Source organism: Cebus imitator, unplaced genomic scaffold, assembly GCF_001604975.1.
Source record: "Cebus imitator isolate Cc_AM_T3 unplaced genomic scaffold, Cebus_imitator-1.0 Scaffold48, whole genome shotgun sequence".
NCBI lineage: Eukaryota > Metazoa > Chordata > Mammalia > Primates > Cebidae > Cebus > Cebus imitator.
In genome coordinates this window covers 7,364,678-7,381,495 of record NW_016107363.1, presented here as the reverse complement: position 1 = coordinate 7,381,495, position 16,818 = coordinate 7,364,678, and the positions used below count along the sequence as shown (strand labels likewise).

At 38.9% G+C, this 16,818-nt stretch overlaps 2 protein-coding genes across 2 annotated transcripts in view; one reads left to right on the top strand and one right to left on the bottom strand.

Moving 5' to 3' along the window:
* PDE12 (phosphodiesterase 12) overlaps positions 1-2,369 on the top strand; it is a 5,813-nt gene extending 3,444 nt beyond the window's left edge. The window contains exon 2 of the mRNA XM_037738117.1: positions 2-2,369. Coding sequence (XP_037594045.1) covers positions 2-344 — 343 coding nt within the window. The 3' untranslated portion in view covers positions 345-2,369. The remainder of the gene's footprint in view (position 1) is intronic.
* Positions 2,370-6,628: 4,259 nt separating this feature from the next.
* Positions 6,629-16,818, bottom strand: part of ARF4 (ADP ribosylation factor 4) — a 24,203-nt gene continuing 14,013 nt past the window's right edge. The window contains exons 3-5 of the mRNA XM_037738116.1: positions 12,694-12,788; positions 10,664-10,789; positions 6,629-7,560 (exon numbers count right to left, since the gene is read on the bottom strand). Coding sequence (XP_037594044.1) covers positions 7,474-7,560; positions 10,664-10,789; positions 12,694-12,788 — 308 coding nt within the window. The 3' untranslated portion in view covers positions 6,629-7,473. The remainder of the gene's footprint in view (positions 7,561-10,663; positions 10,790-12,693; positions 12,789-16,818) is intronic.

Below are 16,818 nucleotides of genomic sequence, written 5' to 3'. Positions count from 1 at the left end.
ACTTTAATAGTACACCATCAACAGGAATGTATCATTTTGTCATCAATGGCAGCATTCCAGAGGATCATGAAGACTGGGCTTCCAATGGGGAGGAGGAAAGATGCAACATGTCTCTTACGCATTTCTTCAAGCTGAAAAGTGCTTGTGGTGAACCTGCTTACACAAATTATGTTGGTGGCTTTCATGGATGTCTAGATTACATTTTCATTGACTTAAATGCTTTAGAAGTTGAACAGGTGATTCCATTACCTAGTCATGAAGAAGTTACCACCCACCAGGCCTTACCTAGTGTTTCCCATCCCTCTGATCACATAGCACTTGTATGTGATTTAAAATGGAAATAGATGTGTGTCTAATGGAACTGAAGTCTGAAAAGGAAGTAGTTACTTTAGCAAAAAAATTTAATATGAATCAAAGTTTTTATGTAATCTTTGAAGGGGAATGGTAAATGTTCAATACTCCTAGTTATGTTCCAGATGTCTTTATTATGAAACTGTTAATGTTTGCATCACAAATCTTCTCTTTCCTTTTCTTCTCTACATTTGGAGGAGAAACAGATATATTTATGACTAGCAAAATAGAAAATTGAATTATTTTTCTCCAATTTGAGGCTCTCAGAAAAAAAAAGGAAGATTCAATTATTGTGTACATTTTTTTTTGTTTTTGAGACGGAGTTTTGCTCTTGTTGCCCAGGCTGGAGTTCAATGGCACAATCTCAGCTCACTGCAACCTCCGCCCCCTACCCTCACCCCAGGTTCAAGTGATTCTCCTGCCTCAACCTCCTGAGTAGCTGGGATTACAGGCACTCACCAACATGTCCAGGTAATTTTCGTATTTTTGGTGGAAACGGGGTTTCGCCACGTTGGACAGGCTGGTCTTGAACTCCTGACCTCACATGATCCTCCCACCTCAGCCTCCCAAAGTGCTAGGGTTACAGGCATGAGCCACCATGCCTGGCCCTTGTGTACATGTTTTTATAAGTGAATTTTTTTAGCTAGTACTTCAGAATTTTTAAAGTACCATTTGAATGATCTTAATTTTTCTTTCATAACAACACATTCCAAACTGAATCATGTTTATGTATTAAGAGGGAAAACATATATAAGTGAAGGTGAGAGACTAAGTTATAGGTGACGTTAGAGACCTAAGATGAGAGACCTAAAACATGGAAGGTATAACGTTAGGGTCTACCTCTACCTCAATTTAGTTAGCGATTTACTACAATTTCAGAGCTTTAACAAAAGATAAAAAGATATCGTCACCAATTGTTATTGCTTCTCATCTTTCATTTTTCAACGAACAAGTAAAGTATTTTCATTCTTATTTTTAGGATTTTAGTTTTTAGTGTATGGTACAAATGAACACAGTTTATATTCTAATTCTTACTGCAGCTCATTTTAATTTTTAGGATGCAAGCACAATTTAGCATTCAAAATTTAGTATTCAAATTCACAATTTAGTAGCAACATACTCAACTTGATCTCATTGTCTTTAATTACTCTTGCCCATGAGAAATGTTCACAAATGAACAGGGTATCTGACCATATGATATTAGAGAATACAGCACAATACATTATAAGAAACTACCTATTGATACAGGCTTGAAATTTTGGATGAATCATTGAGCATTTCTATGCTGGAAGTAATTTCAAAATTGTTGGTTTTTATAAATAGGAAAAAGGGTGAGTAGTGGGACTTTTAGGCATCTCTGAAATAAAAAAATACTATTCTTTTTAAAGACAAGCATTATAATTTGAGTTACAGACAACAGTGTGTATATATGTAATATATATGTAGTAAAAGAAAATTTAAATGTGAAACCAAACTTTTTAAAATTAGAAATTGCAAATGGTTACGCTGATTAGTGTCTAGCCTAGAGTGGTAACGGAGCTTTACTAATTAAATTGTCAAATACATTATTTATAATACTTTAGCTGTTGCTTTTTTGATGTTCAGGATAACTATGTTATCTCATTTCTGCATTTAATTAATAGCTTGGGTATTAAAAGCCCACCCCCTTCAGGAAAAGCTTTGGTTTTCCCCAGTCAGGAAAGCCCTTGTTTCAAATTCTTTAATCTCTGAACCCAGTATCATAAAAATTTTCCTCTTTTGATACCATCTGTACTTTCATATTCTGCTCACTATCAAATGTATGGTTAACTTTTAGTAAGTTTGATAATGAAAGGGTTTTATCTGCACTTGACCAAGGGAAAAATGAAAATGGAAGTTTCTTGGGATCTTGTTTAGAAAAAAAGTATAAATAAAAAATTGATGCCACCAAATTGTGCCTTCCTAAATACCATTTTTGAGAGCATTTTAACAGCAGTTGTTTACAAATATGTAAATAATAGATTAAAACCCAAACCTGATTCTCTTGTGGATATTTTTTTTTCATTTTTAAAATGTGTTTTTGGTCTCCTTTCAAACAAAGATGTTGACAGGACCTTTAGAGTGAATAGGGAGAAAACACAAAGTGTCACTTTGAAAAGTTGAGAAACATTTTGAAAGAAAAAATTCAAACATGCCCATGAAAAAATATACAGGTTCCACATTAAAACTAGGTCGATTAAACTCTAGTCAGAAAAACTCAGCACTTTACAGACATTCCATGTTCTATATCCTTTTCTGACTAAACAGTATACTCAGATTGTACACAGGCATTTCAGATTGTTAGGACATGGAATGTTATTGTGAAGTATCATATAATCTGATCAAATCTCCAGTATACAGATATTTTAGAATGACTGGAGTCCAAAGGTATCGAACACTAAGAATGCATAAATAGCATACACATTTCTTTGTACTCATGAGTTAGAATGCATTGTTATTCAGAAATGTCTGTTTTTTATTTTATTATTTTTTAATAGGGTCACCTCATCCGAGGAGCTGGAACTTTGAGTCTACTCCCACTGCCCATAGGCACCCAGAAATGTCTGTTTAAAGCAACCCATGTGATTGATTGCATTTTTTTTATTACATTTGGATTTTTTAGTGAAATTAATTTTAAGAAAACATGGAAAATCTAGTGAGTTTCTTTGGTAAACCACATTTTATAATGTCACAAGTTCTTGCTATAGGAATTAATATTCTAAAAATTTTTTTTTGAGACAGAGTCTTGCTCTGTGGCCAGGCTGGAAGTGCAGTGGCATGATCTTGGTTCACTACCACCTCTGCCTCCTGGGTGCAAACAATTCTTCTGCCTCAGCCTCCCTAGTAGCTGGGACTACAGATGCATGCCACGCCTGGCTACTTTCTTTGTATTTTTAGTAGAGACAGGATTTCTCCATGTTGGCCAAGGTGGTCTCAATCTCTTGACCTCAGGTGATCTGCCCACTGCAGCCACACCCAAAGTGCTGAGATAACAGGCCTGAGCCACCACGCCCGGCCTTAAAACTAATTTTCTAAACACAAAATAAATATTTCCGGGTTTTGAGCATAATAATTGGCCAGCATGGTAGCTCACACCTATTATAATCCCAGCACTTTGAGAGGCCGAGGTGGGTGGATCGCCTGAGGTCAGGAGTTCAAGACCAGCTTGGTCAACAAGGTGAAACCCCATCTCTACTAAACATAGAAAAATTAGCAGGGGGTGGTGGTGGGTGCCTGTAATTTCATCTACTTGGGAACCTGAGGCAGGAGAATCACAAACCTAGGAGGGGGAGTTTAGTGAGCCGAGATCATCACTGCACTCCAGCCTGGGCAACAAGAGCGAAACTCTTTCTCAAAATAATAATAATACAATAATTGCCCGATATAGTACAGGAAGGCAACACTATCTAGAGGGCTAGGCACAGTGGCTCACAACTGTAATCCCAACATTTTGGGAGGCTAAGGCAGGAAAATCACTTGAGCTGAGGAGTTCAAGACCAGGCTTGGCAACATTGTGAGACCCCATCTCTGCAAAAAATGAAATTAGCCAGGCATGGTAGTGCATGTCTGTAGTCCCAGCTACTCAGGAGGTGGAAACCAGAGAGGATCACTTGAGCCCAAGAGGTCAGGCCTGCAGTGAGCTGTGATCAAGGTGTGATCTGCACTTCAGCCTGGGTGACAGAGCAAGACCCTGTCTCCAGAAAACTACTCTAGAGTTCATTTTGTTGGGGGTAGAGAGGGCAATTTTTAACAGCTTTAACTGACATGGGTAATATATAAGTTCTATGCTCCTGCTTTATGAGAAAGTACTTTTTTAAATGTTGAAAATACTAGAGCTGTATTAACTTGATTTTTTTTTCTTAGCACTAACTTCAGAATAACCATACAGTACTGTTTGCTGATATATTACCAAATCATTTTTTCTTGAGATAAAATTCACATGATTCACATGAGATTAACATTCTCAAGTGTATAAGCCAGTTGCATTCAGTACAGTCACAATGTTATGAAACAATCTAGTTCCTACTGCTTTTAAATCTTGATTTAGGTACACATTTGCAGATAGCAAGAATCAGAAATACTAATTCCTGAGAAACTGAAATGACAGTGGCTGAATATAACCAAGTTATGCTGCTTAAAAAAAAAAAGACCAGCTGGGCGTGTTGGCTCACACCTGTAATCCAAGCACTTTGGAGGCCAAGGCAAGCGGATCACCTGAGGTCAGGAGTTCAAGACCAGCCTGACCAACATGGTGAAATCCCGTCTTTCAAAAAAAAAAAAAAAATCAAACTCTACTTATTAAAAATATATTTTAAAAAGAAAGCTCTAAATTCAAGATTTTTAAATAAATTTTTTAAAAATTGAGCTAATATGACATTCAAAATTATATGGGAAATTATTTTGCAAATTGGCCATCTTCACAGTGTACTCAATCATATTTAAAACATGCTAAATTTTTTTTTCTCTGTCACCCAAGCTGGAGTGCAGTGGCACGATCTCGGCTCACTGCAACCTCCACCACCTGGGCTCAAGCGATTCTCCTGCCTCAGCCTCCTTAGTGGCTGGGATTATGGATGTGCACCACCACACCTAGCTAATTTTTATATTTTTAGTAGAAATGGGATTTCACCATATGGCCAGGCTCGTCTTGAACTCCTAACCTCAGGTGATCTGCCCACCTTAGCCTCTCAAAGTGCTGGGATTACAGGCATGAACCACCATACCTGGCCTAAATTTTAATTTTATATATGTGATAAAATAATCTTAAACATACTAAATCTCTTCAGCTATCTGATATGCTAGCAAACTTAATCCGGGAGGCAGAGGTTGTGGTGACCCAAGACTGTGCCACTGCACTCCAGCCTGGGCAACAGAGTGAGACTCAGTCTCAAAAAAAAAAAAAGCAAGAACATTTTAGAATGCATGAGACTAAAGATAGTAGAATTATCTGAAAAGCTTGCCCCTAAAATATCAACAAACTCTACTCTTTCAAAAATTTACCTCTTCTACTTTGGGGTAGTTTATTAGTTACTAATTTCCCCATGATTTCTCTTTTCAGATTAAGTGGTAGAACGTTTACTAAAAGGGAACTAAAAACCAGCACTGAAAGAAAGCTGAATGACTGAGGGGGCAGGGAATGTTGTTTAAATATAATGAATAGGTAGAAGTAACTTATTTATTTATTTATTTTATTTTATTTTTTGAGATGGAGTCTCACTCTCTCGCCCAGGCTGGAATGCAGTGGCATGACCTTAGCCATTAAGAATACATCATTAGAATACAGACAGAAACTAAGTTACTCAGTTATCAAGTTGAGCCCTTAACAACTTAATAGATGTAGTTGATGAGGTATACCTTTATGAGTTAAACGCAACTTTCTGTTGAAGTTCTAAAATGTATCATGTTAAAAAGAAAAGTGTGATTCGGCATGGTGGCTCATGCCTGTAATCCTAGCACTTTGGGAGGCCAAGGTGGATGAATCACCTGAGGTCTAGAGTTTGGGACCAGCCTGGCTAACATGGTGAAACTCTGTCTCTACTAAAAATACAAAAATTAGCTGGTGTGATGGCACACGCCTGTACTCCCAGCTACTCGGGAGGCTGAGGCAGGAGAATCGATTGAACACAGGGGGTGGAGGTTGCAGTGAGCCATGATTGCGCCACTTCACCCCAGCCTGAGCGAAGAGCGAAACTCCATTTTAAAAAAGAAAAAAGTGCCTGTGAAACTTTTTTGTAGAAGAGTAACATCACTTAGTCTCTATATTGGCCATACAAGCAGCACTTGAATTTTTCTTAATTAACCTTAACTAAAAACACATGCATTTGTGGTTTTGGGGCGGCTCATTCTATTATATAGCCTTTTACTCTCCCCGCACTACTCCACACGCCATGCCTCTCCCCCGTTGTTTGTTTCTTTTTAAGTAGAGACAGGGTCTCACTATGTCGCCAAGGCGGATCTTGAACTCCTGGTCTCAAGTGATCCTTCTGCCGCGGCCTCCCAAAGTGCTAAGTTAATAGGCGTGAGCCACTGTGCCACGCCTGCTTTTTACTCTTGATCTGACTTTAGAAAACTTAAGTTTTTAATAGTGCTCCCCATGTTGTTATACACATGAGAACAACCCAGATCTCCACTTTATACTAATTAGTAACCTACCAGTGGGATCTGTATTAATGTTCACAGTACACAAAATATGCACGCAAAGTTTGCTATATGAGAAAATACATTTCAAATACCTTCAAGACTCAAGAAGAACACACAATTACGTATTTTACCATTTTATTAGGAATAATTCCAAATGGGTTATGAAGAAAATGTATTCATTGAATTTGATGAGTTTTCCAAAAACTCTTAATGAAGATATGTCTGCCCAATAATAAAACATCAGCAGAATTATCATATACTGAGCAAAAAATCAGGCTGATAACAAAAGCAACATGCAACATAAAAAAAAGACATGATATAAAGGAAGACAATCTGCTGAATATTAAAAACCATCTAAATATCAATTCTTTGCAACCAGCACGGAACTAATTAGCTATCAAATCCAAACCACACTGAGGTAAGTTTGGCTGATGTAGGCCAGGAGTCAATGCAGGGGGAAAAAATTTCCTCAGTGCAAGAGAGCTGAATAGTGTTTTGGATCTTTCCCTGGCTGGTACAAGCAATATTAGAAAATCATTTTTGGCAAGGGAGAGAAATAAATACAAATGGAATGCTACATTTTAAAATTAGCAGACTGTCTCAGGAATGATAAAGGTGTCAGTAAAGTAGCAAGGGGATAACTTTAAAACATTATTTGTCTGGGGCTCAAAAACCACTCAAAACAGATTTATTTAAAGGTTTCACAATAGCTTTGTCCAGGCATTTAGGCTTATAGGAAGTAAAATTGAAAGAGGATACTTATTCCCCAAGGAGAATTTTTTTAAAACCAATAACATTGCTAAATAGCAACATTATACTTGGTAAACAATAATTGGCAACAAAATAAGTTCTGCCCAAACCAGTCCCAGATACTGTTTAATAACCAAGATACAAACTAATTTTGTTGTAACAAGCCTAGACCAATTTTATCAAACATGTCCTTGGTTAGTTATCCAGTTTCATTTAACGTTTTGAAAGCTCATTTGACAGCCAGTCAAGTCCTTCATACAGACCAGTTCCTTGTGTTGCACAAGTGGCTTGAACATACCACTGTAAAGAAAAGACGAGAAAAAACTTGATTAACACAGTTAATATATAACCAGTGTTTCAACTTTCTTAATCAAAATTAGGAGTCTTCTCAATCTCTTGCTTCTCACAAAACTCTCCCATATTTAAAGCTACTTCTGGCTGGGCATGATGGCTCACACCTATAAATCTTAGCACTTTGGGAGGTGGAGACGGGAGGATCACTTGAGTTTGAGATCAGCCTGGGCAACATAGTGAGACTTTGTCTCTACTTTTTTAGATTACATTATTTTTTAAACATGAAGCTACTTCTACCTATTCTGGAGGTTGCAGTGAGCCAAGGTCATGCCACTGCACTCCAGCCTGGGCGAGAGAGTGAGACTCCATCTCAAAAAATAGAATAAAATAAAATAAATAAATAAATAAGTTACTTCTACCTATTCATTATATTTAAACAACATTCCCCGCCCCCTCAGTCATTCAGCTTTCTTTCAGTGCTGGTTTTTAGTTCCCTTTTAGTAAACGTTCTACCACGTAATCTGAAAAGAGAAATCATGGGGAAATTAGTAACTAATAAACTACCCCAAAGTAGAAGAGGTAAATTTTTGAAAGAGTAGAGTTTGTTGATATTTTAGGGGCAAGCTTTTCAGATAATTCTACTATCTTTAGTCTCATGCATTCTAAAATGTTCTTGCTTTTTTTTTTTTTGAGACTGAGTCTCACTCTGTTGCCCAGGCTGGAGTGCAGTGGCACAGTCTTGGGTCACCACAACCTCTGCCTCCCGGATTCAAGCTATTCTCCTGCCTCAGCCTCCTGAGTATCTGGGACTACAGGCATGCACCACCATGCCTGGCTAATTTTTGTATTTTTAATAGAGACAGGGTTTCACTATGTTGGCCAGGCTGGGCTTGAACTCCTGATCTCATGATCTGCCTGCCTCCCAAAGTGCTGGGATTACAGGCGTGAGTCACAATGCCCAGCCCGTTCTTGTTTTTTAGATGGTAATGAATCTTATCTCCAGTTAACTATGTGAAAGTATCAAGAAAAGAAAATAAAGACTAGAAAGCAATTTACATTTAAGGCATAGTTTCGTTTTATTAATTTTTTTGACCAGTTTAATGTTTCAAGGCCACTGCAAGTATACCATATTGCCAATTGCATGGAAAACTTGTATCATTTACAGTTAATGTTGTTTATTTATTTATTGTTTTGAGGCAGAGAACTCAATCTGTTGCCCAGGCTGGAGTGGTGTGATTTCAGCTCACTGCAACCACTGCCTGGCAGGCTCAAGAGAATCTCATGTCTTCAGCCTCTCAGGTAGCTGGGGATTACATAGGCATGCACCACCACATCCAGCTAATTTCTGTATTTTGAGTAGAGACAGGGTTTCACCATGTTGGCCAGGCTAGTCTTGAACTCCTGGTCTCAAGTGATCCACCTGCCTTCACCTCCCAAAGTGCTGGGATTACAGGTGTGAGCCACCACACCCAGCCCAGTTTAAGTTGTTTAAATCAGCCTGAGATGTCTCAAACAGGCAATAGGTTCTCTGTTGTTTCATTTTTTACCACAGCCACAGTATTTGCCTTGTTTACAAGTTAATGCAAAATTACTATAAAAAGTACATAACACTAAGTTTATGATAATTTATCTCAATCACTGATCTCAAATGATAAGTGATTTTACAGAATTTTTTTTTTTTTTTTTGAGACGTCGTTTCGCTCTTGTTACCCAGGCTGGAGTGCAATGGCGCGATCTGGGCTCACCGCAACCTCCGCCTCCTGGGTTCAGGCAATTCTCCTGCCTCAGCCTCCTGAGTAGCTGGGATTACAGGCACACACCACCATGCCCAGCTAATTTTTTGTATTTTTAGTAGAGACGGGGTTTCACCATGCTGACCAGGATGGTCTCGATCTCTTGACCTCGTGATCCACCCGCCTCGGCCTCCCAAAGTGCTGGGATTACAGATGTGAGCCACCGCGCCCGGCCCAATTTTTTTTTTTTAAATAAAGAAACAGTCTTTTTCTGTCACCCAGGCCGAAGGGCAATGGGTACAATCACAGATCACTGCAGCCTCCAACTTCTGGGTTCAAACAGTCCTCCCACCTCTGCCTCCTAAGTAGCTGGGACTAAAGGCGCATGCCACCACACCCAGCTAGTTTTTATTTTTGTAGAGATGGGGTTTCACTTTGTTGCCCGGGTTGGTTTCAAACTCCTGGCATCAAGCAATCATCCTGCCTTGGCTTCCCAAAGTGTTGGGATTACAGGAAAGCCATGGTACCTGGTCCCCTCCATAAGCTGATAACAAGCAAACAAAGCTGGGCACCACAGCTTGAGTCCCAGCGCTTTGGCAGGCTGAGAGAGTGGGAGGACTGCTTGAGTCCATGACCTCAAGACCAGCCTAGCAACAAAGTGAGACCCCCATCTCCACTTTTAAAACAAGCAAACAAACACTACTAAACAATATTAGCTAAATTTCAGTTGCTAAAAATACTGGACCCTTAATAAGAAAGCCAAATTACAAAATGTTTGCTGTAGGGTTAAAAGATACAAAATTAAAATTAAGACTATCAATAATCTTCTTTCCATTCCTTCCACCTCCCCCTTCAAAAAAAAAAAAGACTATCAATAATCTTTAGACCAATTCCACAATAGTTTTCTATATCTTTACAAAAATCAAAGATATTTAAAGCTTATTACCATATTTTTAAATAAATGATGTGCTCATTATTTGTCAAAAGGAGATAATAAATAAATGTTTAAACTGAATACTAGTTTACACAATTATCCTTTTTATCTTTGAGACAGAGTCTCACTCATGTTGCCCAGGCTGGAATGCAATGGCATGATATCAGCTCACCGCAACCTCCACCTCCTGGGTTCAAGTGATTCTCCTGCCTCAGCCTCCTGAGTAGCTAGGATTACAGGCACGCACCACCACACCTAGCTAATTTTGTATTTTTAGGAGACAGGGTTTCTCCATGTTGGTCAGGCTGGTCTCGAACTCCTGACCTCAGGTGGCCTGCCCGTCTCAGCCTCCCAAAGTGTTGGGTTTACAGGTGTGAGCCACCGTGCCCAGCCTAATAACTCTTAATAGTCAAGAGGTTAATATTAACCTCCATATACTTACTGTTCTGTTACGAAGAGACTGAAGACCTAGTTTATCTGTCATTTCACTGATGGCCATAGCATTTGGCAAATCCTGTTTGTTTGCAAAAAGCAGGAGCACTGCATCTCTCAACTCATCTACCAGAAGCTGGAAATTAAAAGGTAAGGCATTAAAAACTACCAACCAGGATCCAATTTTTGAAACAAACCGCCTTCCTATATATACTTTACTCAGCATTATATACATTATTAAACATTAACCAAATTTCTCTACATAAAGTTCAGATACTCATAACTCATACCACTCAGTTTTTAAATCCAGAGCAAACAGTCATATGCCTTCAAGTAAGACAGACTGTTTTTCAAGTCAATCATCCTAAACTCCATTAAAGCAAATCACTCATCATTCAGCCTTCATGATTACCCATTGTCAGAATTGATAAGGGCAAGAAACACATATGGGAATAAGATGTTTATGACAGGATCTTATGGTACTTAATAGCAGAAGTACTTTTCAGACTTCTTTCCTGCCAGCTGGACCAACAGTGGGACAACACCACAATTATTTGGGCGTTGGCAGTATCATGAAAATACAAAAACGGAACCAAGAATAGAACCTGTACTGATGCATGATATAATATAGATGAACCCTGAAAAATTATGCTAAGTGAAAACAGTCACAAAAGAATGCTTTGTAAGTTTTCATTTATATGAATGTCCAGAATAGGTGACTGTATAGAGACCGACTAATTAGTGGCTGTCAGAGGCTGGGAGTGTAGCGCAGGAGAGGAAGGAAATGGAGAGTGACTGCTAATGGTTCCAAGATTTCTTTTTGGGGTGATGAAAATTTTCTAGTAGTAGACTGTGGTGACAGTTGTACAACTGTGAATACTAAAAGCCACTGATTTGCAATTTAAAAGGTTGATATTTATAGTATGTCAACAAGTATGTCTCAATGAAGTGCTTTTTTTAAAAAAAAAAAAGATGGAAAGCTGGTGACATTTGACTCAGGCAAAAATCCAACAATGATTTAGTTACACATTTACTGGCACAATGGTTTTACAAACTGCACTCTAGTCTTAGGAGTAATGAATGAGAATTAAGATTTCATTTCAGGCCAGGCATGGTGGCTCACACCTACAATCCCAACACATTGGGAAGACAAGGTGGGCGGATCACGATGTCAGGAGTTCAAGACCAACCTGGTCAGCCCGTCTCTACTAAAAAAATACAAAAAATTAGCCAGGCATGGTGGCGCATGCCTGTAATCCCAACTATTTGGGAGGCTGATGCAGGAGAATTGCTTGAACCTTGGAAGCAGAGGTTACAGTGTGCCAAAACATGCCACTATACCTCCAGCCTGGGCAACAGAGCAAGACTCTGCCTCAAAAAAAATAATAATAAGATTTCATTTCAGTAAACATTTTATGCCTACAAGTTTAAAATCATGACAAGGATTCTCCTAAGTTTTCCTCTGTTCAAAATAACAACATGAACACATGAAAACATGAATCCAATATATGGCAAGTCTGCAAAATGCCACTGTGAACCAAACTGTCTCTACTTTCAGAAGGAATTCCTTATCTTTTAATGATTACTATTAAAAAATTTCTAAAGTAATTATTGGCACAACATAGAGAAAATGGAACCGATGACCCTGGGAACAAAACATCTGAACCAAGATTCTTAGGGTCAAAACTGCTTCGGCAATACAGATTTGATATCAGTAAAATAAGGCACTGAGCTAAATGTGATATCCTCAGCCAGACACAGGCATCAAGATTACCCATGAGGCATTTAAAAAATAGCTGCTGTGCCTTCCTCCCAACTTAATGAAGTAGCTACTCTTCCATGTGTTTTTTAAAAAGTTCTATAAGAGATTTTAAAGTACATTATTAAGAATCTGTGGATAATATAGTTTCTTAAGTTTATTTCTAGCCCCCTTCAAAAACCATTTGTATAATCTCATCATAGGTAAAATGTACTAACACACCACCAGTTTCACCCAGAAAAACACACCTTGAAAATGATGAATTTAAAGTATATTCTTACCATTTTCTGCAGCTCATCTGCTACTTCCTGAATTCTTTCACGATCATTGCTATCTACCACAAAAATAAGACCCTGGGGAAAGATTGTTTCAGTAAATATTAAGAGTTAACACTCTCTATAAGAAACATAAGTATAGGCAGAAAAATGTTATCAATGGTTAGACATTAGGAAGAAAATGTCTCATTAAGGCTGTAACGCTGAAAGCTGATTTGAGAACTATTTGTAATTTTAATTTATCAGTGCTATTTCAAATCTAAAAAAAATCTTATTCCTCACCAATGAACTGCTTTTCTCAACTACCCTAGGAATAAACTGTATCCATTTTCCCCTCTCCCCTCTGTACTGTCACATATAAGTACAGGTACCAAAATAACCACACAGTAGGAACAAAAAGAAAAATAACAAATCAAGGAGCCTAAAGAATCGTGAATTTGGCCAGGCATGGTGGCTCATGCCTGTAATCCCAACACTCTGGGAGGCCAAGGCAGTCAAGCAATCAGGCCTGAGATCACTTGAGTTCAGGAGTTCGAGACCAACCTGGGTAACATGGCGAAAGCCCGTCTCTACAAAAAATAAATGCAAAAAATTATCTGGGCTTGGTGGTGCATGCCTGTAATCCCAGCTACTTGGGAGGCTGAGGTGGGAGGATCAATTGAGCCCAACAGCCACTGCGTCCGGCCCCAAAATGTTGCAGTTTCAGGCATAAGCCACAGCACCCAGTCCTGGAACCTACCCTTTACGAGAGGTAATGCCCCTAAAAGGGATCTAATCATTTTCTATCTACCTCTCAGGATTACCAGAGTACTGGGCTCTCTAGGGCATCCAATGCTTATTTGACATCCATTAAATGACAATTTCCTTTGTTTTAGCAAACTACAAGTCCATTTCCTTTGTCTCTGTTGGAAACCATAACTTTTTAATTTTATTTTACACTGCATCTATACCACTTGGAAACCCATCACTTTAAATATCCCATCCTTTGAAAAAACTTTTGGCTGGCATGGCACCTCTAATCCCACCAATTTGTGAGGCTGAGGTGGGAGGATCACGTGAGGTCAGAAGTTCAAGATCAGCTTGGGCAACAGAGTAAGACCCTGTCTCTACAAAAAAAAAAAAAAAAAAATTTTTAGTAGGGCATGGTGTCCCATCTACTCAGGAAGCTGAGAAGGGAGGATCACTTGAGCCCAGGAAGTTGAGGCTGCAGTGAGCCGTGATTGTGCCACTGCACTCTAGCCTGGGCAATAAGAGTGAGACCCCATCTCAAAAAACAAAAAGTAACTTTTGATGCTCTAGGAGCCAATATACTATGGTGGGAAAAGACTCAAATTCAAATCTTACACCATTTGTTACATATATTACCTAATCCTTGAATATGCCTCTTCTATTAAATAAAAATACTACCAACTTCATAAACTTGTTAAATATTAAATGGAATCACAGAGGTATAAAAGATCTATAATTGTGCTTGGCTTATCACAGGCATTTACTTAGCAAATCTGTCTCCTTTCCCTGTTTCAAAAGCTATTCCTTTTTAGAACCAAACCTTTTTCATCTTTTTTTTTAAAAAAGAGGCAAGGTCTCCTTTTGTCCCCCAGGCTGGAGTATAGTGGCACAACCATAGCTCACTTTAGCCTCCAACTCCTACGCTCAGGTGGTCCTCCCACCTCAGCCTCTCAAGTAGCTGGGACTACAGGAGTGTGCCACCATGCCCAAGCAATTTTTTTTTTTTTAATTTTTTTATGGAGACAGGGTTTCACTCTGTTGCCTGTGCTGGTTTTGAACTACCGCTGGCCTAAAGTGATCCTCCTGTTGTGGTCTCCCAAAATGTTGCAGTTTCAGGCATAAGCCACGGCACCCAGTCCTGAAACCTACCCTTCACAAGAGGTAATACCCCTAAAAGGGATCTAATTTTATCTTGATTACTAACCTTTCATTTTTATGGTTTTTTTTTTTTTTTTTAATGTAAAGACACGGTCCCCAGGCTGGTCTCAAACTCCTGAGCTCAAGCGATCCTCCCACCTCAGCCTCCCAAAGTGCTGAGAATACAAGGCATAGGCCACTGCACCCAGCCTTGACTCTATTTTAAAACGTAAATAATACTATCGTTCCCAAAGTAACATTACTGAGAAGGAGAATTATTTTAGGAATTAATCCCTAATTATTTTCTTCTTCAAACAGCCTAGAATCAAGAGTGAAGAAAAGTTAGGATTCTACAGTTAAGCCCAGCTGCTGTAAGATTATTTTAACAGCCAAATATTTGCTTAATTATTTAGAATGGCAAATTAGTTGGAATTATCTAATAACACTGTGCCATAGTTTGTTAGTATAAGTTAGAAACATGGTTAAAGTTATAATTCGTTTCTTTCAAATTTTATAGCTAGAAGAACTAATCAGGAATGCTCGGAATGCAAGCTAAGAACTTAGCTTTGATTGTATCAAGTAACACATAAAGCTTTCCCCAGCTAGCATGAACTCCCTAGGAAATAGTACTTGGACTTTTATTTCTAAGGTGGTCCGAAGAGGCCAGAATTGGGTCTAATCTGAAATTAAGAATGCAAAGTAAATTAAAGCATTCTAAACAAATCTAGGGATAAAGCCAGGGTTACCTTGGGTCAAGAATTATTAGGATTAAGGATTGGCAAGGTTTTACTTCGTATCTAACTCTTTCAAAATATATTGGCCAGGTGCGGTGGCTCACACCTGTAATCCTAGCACTTTGAGAGGCCTAGCTAGGCAGGTGGATCACATGAGGTCAGGAGATTGAGACCAGCCTGGCCAATATGGTGAAACCCCATCTCTACTAAAAATACAAAATTAGCCAGGTGTGGTGGCACATGCCTGTAGTCCCAGCTACTGGGGAGGCTGAGGCAGGAGAATTGCTTAAATCAGGAGGCAGAGGCTGCAGTGTGCCAAGATCACGCCATTGCACTCCAGCCTTGGCAACAGAGCGAGACTCCATCTCAGGAAAAAAACAAAGACTAGAGGGTAGAGCACATTAGAGATGACTATATATGTATACAGAGTTTCCTTAATCTAAAACCCCAAAATCCAAAACTTTCTGAACACCAGCATAAAAATTCATTGGAGTATACCAGATTTTGGATTTCTAGATTTAGGATGCTCAACTGGTATAATGCAAATATTCCAAAACCCCCAAAATTCTGAGATCAGAAACAGTGGTATCTGGTCCCAAGAATTTTGTATTTAACATTTTCCAAGATGAAGCTTTTTTTAAACCATGTGCCTCTGTATCAAATATCTTTTCTAGTCACAGCTATATTGATGACTGTAAACATTCTCATTTTTAAATTAAAATGCATACCACTATTTAATATGACATACTATGTAAACCTGGTTGTCCCAGCCACTCACCTAGGGTATTCACTGCCACCTGGTGGCAATATACCCCACTTGTACGCAATGTTTTAAGAGTCGGATAACAAGATGACATTGCAAGTCTTAAACATAAAAAGTGCTAGTGATATCACATTTTAAAAAACCTTACCAACTTAAGTAGTAAACAAAAACTGACAAGAAATTCCTTAGGTGACAGAAAAAACAACAGAGTTGGGACCAAGTTAAACAAAGGCAGAGTAAGAACAAACTCTCCTGTCTTCGGTAAGTCATTCTAAGTTTCAGTTTCCTCAAATGTAAGAGAGTTAGTTAGATTAAGAACAGTGGTTCTCAGCAGGGAGCAATATTGCTCCCAGGGGATATTTTACCGGTGTGGAGAGATTTATGGCTGCCGGATGGGGGAGCTGCTATTGGCATCTAGTGGGTAGGAGACAAGGATGCTACTACATATCCTACAATGCATAGAGAGCCCTCCCCATACCCAACAACAAAGAATAACCTAGCTCAAAATGTAAATAGTGCTGTGTTGTAGGACACCAGACCAGTAGTATCAGCACGACCCAAGACGTGCTAGAAATATAGAATTGCAGGCCTTACCTAGGACCTACGGAATCAATGTGTATTTTTAATAAATACCCACGTGATTCATATGCATATTAAAGTTTAAGAAACACGGCCGGGCGCGGTGGCTCAAGCCTGTAATCCCAGCACTGTGGGAGGCCGAGGCGGGTGGATCACGAGGTCAAGAGATCGAGACCATCCTGGTCAACA